The sequence below is a fragment of the Triticum urartu genome, chromosome 7A (genome assembly GCF_056163025.1).
Source record: "Triticum urartu cultivar PI428250 chromosome 7A, HENAU_Tu73, whole genome shotgun sequence".
Classification (NCBI taxonomy): Eukaryota; Viridiplantae; Streptophyta; class Magnoliopsida; order Poales; family Poaceae; genus Triticum; species Triticum urartu.
Window position 1 is genome coordinate 704,133,780 of NC_141879.1, and position 5,101 is coordinate 704,138,880.

General features: G+C 47.3%; 1 protein-coding gene across 1 annotated transcript; it reads left to right on the top strand.

The window, feature by feature from the left end:
* Positions 1 to 380: 380 nt before the first annotated feature.
* On the top strand, positions 381 to 4,640 carry LOC125520683 (uncharacterized). Its single transcript, XM_048685648.2, has 10 exons — positions 381 to 939; positions 1,238 to 1,418; positions 1,642 to 1,775; positions 2,515 to 2,627; positions 3,283 to 3,406; positions 3,575 to 3,730; positions 3,829 to 3,981; positions 4,092 to 4,171; positions 4,288 to 4,337; positions 4,423 to 4,640. The coding sequence occupies exons 1-10, from the start codon at positions 487 to 489 to the stop codon at positions 4,551 to 4,553; spliced, it is 1,575 nt and encodes a 524-aa protein (XP_048541605.2). The 5' UTR covers positions 381 to 486; the 3' UTR covers positions 4,554 to 4,640.
* The last annotated feature ends 461 nt before the right edge of the window (positions 4,641 to 5,101 follow it).

The following is a 5,101-nucleotide window of genomic DNA, read 5'->3' on the forward strand; positions in this document are numbered from 1 at the left end:
TGAATACCCATGATTTTTACAAAACAGTGTTGATTTTGATAAAACAGTGACAATTTTTGAAAAACAACAATGATTTTGAATACACATGAATACGCAAAAGCAAATTCCTGGAGCCGCCGCTGCATGCCAGAGCTCGAGAGCGCCACCACCGCGCACGCTCGCCGTCGCGCCGCTGGGCCCCGCGGCAGCCCCGCAAAGCTGCTCCACGCCAGCCATCGAACGAGGTAGCGCATTCATGAACTTGCTGTCAGATTTGGCACGTCTCGCGTCGCCGTCGCCGGGTAAAACCATCTGGGTCCGTCCAGTGCACCCATGCCCGACAATGCGAGCCAGAGACTAGTCTACTCCTTCAATGTACCAATTCAATGCGGCGCACGACCGTCTCACGCACGCACCCGCGCCTTCTTATTCTTAAACCACGCCACACCACACGAGCGCAGTGACGAGAGCGCGCGAGCGAGCTGCAGAGTGGGTCGACGGGCAAACATGGCCGCCTCTTCCTCGCTCCTCGCCGTCGTCCCGGCGCTCCTCCTCCTCCTCATCGCGCCAGCGCCGGCAGCAGCAGCGAGCCCCTCCAAGCGCCCCACCCACCAGCCTCCTCCTTTCCCCGCACGAGTTTCTCCCCTGCATCAGCGGGCGGCAAGCTCGAGCGGCAGGTACGCCGCCTCCGCCGCGGCCGCGACGGGCAACGGCACGGCGAAGCCGTTCACGGCGCACTACTTCCAGCAGGAGCTGGACCACTTCACCTTCACGCCCAACGCCTCCGCCCTCTTCTCCCACAAGTACCTCCTCAACGACACCTTCTGGCGGCGGAAGCCCACCGCCGGCCCGCTGTTCGTGTACATGGGCAACGAGGGCGACATCGAGTGGTTCGCCACCAACACCGGCTTCATGTTCGACATCGCGCCCCAGTTCGGCGCCCTCCTCGTCTTCATCGAGGTACCCTGCTTTTTACCTCCTGCGCCATGGCTGATATTCTAAAGCTAACCATCATGTCATCGGCGACCGTGCCTTGGTCCAAAATTTTGGTCGACGTGTTGATTCGCTCGAGGCTTAAAAAAGCACCGAAAAATCCAAAGGCGATTGCGTTAGCTGCACACAAGACACCATTTTCGCTGTTGTTTTAGCATTGGTAGTTAAGCTTAATTAACGCTACTAATCAGTTTTACTACTTAACAGTAACTAACACTACTGTTCGACCTTTACGTTTGATGAAATTTGTGTGGGTGCTGTGCAGCATCGTTTCTACGGGGAGTCGAAGCCGTTCGGGAACGACTCGTACAAGTCGGCCGACACGCTGGGCTACCTGACGTCCACGCAGGCGCTGGCCGACTTCGCCGTCCTCATCACCAGCCTCAAGCATAACCTCTCCGCCGTCGACGCCCCGGTCGTCGTCTTCGGCGGCTCCTACGGCGGCAGTAAGTCCCTCTCCAACTAATGTGTTTTGTGCCTATTATATTCGTCCGCGCGACGTGCGGCTAGATCTGTCTCTTTAGTTTATTTCCATGATTGGCTGACTCTGCTGCTCATAGTATTGTCGGAATTAGGATGAGCTAATCTAAAACTGACGCTGTCATGTGGATCTTCCAAAAACAAAGTAAATAATATTGTTCTCTTGTGGCTGTTGACCGTTGTTTCTAGTGCTGGCATCATGGTTCAGGCTCAAGTACCCCCACGTCGCCATGGGAGCTCTGGCGTCCTCTGCACCCATCCTGCAGTTCGAGGACATCACCCCGTGGTCTAGCTTCTACGACGCCGTCTCGCAGGACTTCAAGGTACAGTACTACTACTTCAATTAATTACCACTGCTCTAAAAAAAGTGGGTCAAATAATTTCTGGTCGGATGGCCCACTGTCACGGTCAAATTATTGGTCTTGACTCTTGAGAACGCACGGCAGATTGACATGGACGTACTACGTCTGCTGCAGAGTGGTCGACGGTGTCGGCTCTGAGTTATTAGTAGTACTGAATTTCACTTGGTGTCGTCTGGTAGCATGTCTCTCTTTCCTGTAGTGTTATCAGTACCCTAGCGGCACCTTAATGGCTTTCAGTTGCGGGTTATGAATTGGTGATGGCGCTTTTCTTCACCAGCATGGAGTTTAATAAATGTGTTTCAATAGAATCTTTCAAGAAAAAAATTGAAGTGCGTGACTGAGATGGCACCGGCCAGCCAGTGATGTGGATGTCTCGGTGAGGTCTTGATTATGAGTTCATTGGCTAAGTTGATTAGCTTGATTGCGACGCTCAACCATGCCGAAGGGCTATCAATAGGCGGTTGCGAATAAGGTCCTCAATTTTCCAAAAATATATGCAAATTGATGTATTTTGTGCATTATCGATAACCGATGACGCGGCTCAGTAGAGACGAGATACAACAAGGAATGGGAATAATGACATGTTGCTAGTGACATCTTTCTCTAGTTGATGGTTGATTAGTCCTTCTCCCAAGCTGAAGTTTCCAAGAAAGATACAGCTGCTTATTTTCCTGACTGTAACATCCAACTAATTTTGCAGTCCGAGAGCCTGAATTGCTTCAGTGTCATCAAGGCGGTCTGGGATATGCTTGATGACAGGGGATCCAGCGACACAGGCCTCTTGGAGCTCAGCAAAACATTCAGGGCCTGCAAGTAAGCTTTATCCAACACACCACCAACTCTCAATCATAACATACAAGGAGATTCTTCCTTCCTTTTTCCTTTACTGAAAACTGCTGGGGACAGGTCAAAAAAGAAAAGTGCTGGGGAGACCCCATGTTAAATATATCGCCGTCTCTCTCCATCCAAAAAGGTCTTGAGTTCAAGACCCTGCGTTGTATTAAAAAAAAAATTCCGCGACCTACATCAATCCAACGTCGAAGGACTAAAATATCCTAGACGTGAGGGCGAGTGCTGAAATATATTGTCCGCCTCTCTCCATGAGTTCGGACTTTTGGAGCAACTGGCTTAAGCATGAATTCAATACCCCATTCATTAATATAGGGAGAAAAACATGGGATTAAGACCGCAAGTATTGTTTTCTTTGTGTGAAGTGTAAGTAAAGCAAACAAATAGTCAAACCTTGTAGGCAGGAAATACATGAAAAAAGATGACTTGCAGGCTTAGAGAATGTATATTAAGTCCAAAAGATAGATTTGCTACTGACATAGACATTCAGCTCAGCTGCATACATGACTGGACATGAAAACCTCATCTTGACAAGATTGCCAGTGTGGTGAACTAATGAAGAGCGCCGTATTTGAATGAATGGATGATGACTGACGTTGTGTTATCCCTCAACTTTTAGGACCGTGCGCTTCCCTAGTTCGCTGTCCAACTGGCTATGGACGGCATTCACATACACAGCCATGGTGGACTATCCAACTCCAGCCAATTTCATGATGAATCTGCCTGCTTACCCTGTCAAGGAGGTTAGCCACTTGTAACCCAATTTACATCCCTTACTCTTGCCTGCATTACATCAAGTGAATGGACAAAGAAACAAGAGTTTCGGAGTTACTAAACTGAGTCATGCAAAAAGAGGACCTGTTTTTTTTTCCTCCTCTGCTAAGCATGTAATTCCCCTGACATTTCTGCAGATGTGCAAGATCATTGATTCTTTTCCCGCGGGTGCAGACGTCGTCGAAAAAGCTTTCGCAGCGGCGAGTCTGTACTACAATTACACAGGCGACCAGAAATGCTTCCAGGTAGAGGGTGGGGATGACCCCCATGGCCTCAGCGGCTGGGGCTGGCAGGTAAAATCCTGACTGACAGTGACATACATGTAGTTTACTGATAACACTCCAAGACTGAAGTTCGTATGTGTTTGTTTCCTGAAACAACTTATGTGCAGGCTTGCACAGAGATGGTCATGCCAATGACGGTGTCGAATGAGAGCATGTTTCCGCCATCCGGCTTCAGCTACGAAGAGAAGTCCGAGGGCTGCTTTGCCAGCTATGAGGTTCGCCCGAGGATGAACTGGATCACTACTGAATATGGTGGCCATGTAAGTTTATTTCAGATTTTTTTTAGTGTTTACATATGGACCGTCAGTAGCAACAATTGGTGGGTGGCATGTGCTCACCTGGTTCTACTGAATTGCACAATCCACTGCAGAAAATTGACAAAGTTCTCAAGAGGTTTGGGAGCAACATCATCTTCTCCAACGGGATGCGAGACCCGTGGAGTCGAGGGGGGTAAGAGTAAAAGATTTCACTATCTGAATTATTCAGTTGATTGTTTCAACCATTCAGGTATTTTTTTTTACCATAGTAAACAATACTAATATTCTTTCTTTTCAAAATGCTATCAGGGTTCTCAAGAACATATCATCCAGCATCATTGCTCTTGTCACAGAGAAAGGTAAACATGAAGTTGCAGAAAATATGCAAGGTCAAAAGTATTCTGAACTTACTAACGCATGACTACTTGTGGTGGTGCTGTTCAGGGGCCCATCATTTGGACTTCAGATCTGCAACCAAGGATGACCCAGACTGGGTTGTAGAACAAAGGAGACAGGAAGTTGAGATCATACATGGATGGATAGATCAGTATAACAAGTACATTGCACAGATGTAGCAGTAAGAAGGTGCCATTGATTTCACAGTTGAGGAAAATAAATATGTGGCCACTTGCAAAAATATAAGGATTTGCCTTTCTTTTACAGGGCAATGGGTGCAAAAATTAAAATAACATATTAGTGCAATTGCAATTCAATAACTTGTCACTCAATACCAGAAATTCTAAAACTTATGCGAATAATGAATGCAAAGCTTCTCTTTGCTCTGAAACTGTTGCGATGAATATTGAACTCGGGGGCATACATGTATTTGTCCCCCACAGAAAATTTAATTGCACAATTTTGACATGCGCCCTGTCTATGACGCGTGGGTCCAAACCAACAATCATAGACAGGGGAAATGTGTTCTACTTTGCAGGGAATATCCCATGGAAAGAAGCAACATTGCATATCATAGCACCTTTGTTCTTCGCAATAAATATAATATTTCTTATGATCCCTAGAAAAGAGCACCAATTTAAAAGAAGTGCTGCTATGCATACGATGCTATGGGTCCGATTTTTGTAAGACAATGAAGATCGAGCCATCTTTGCATTGGAGTAAACTG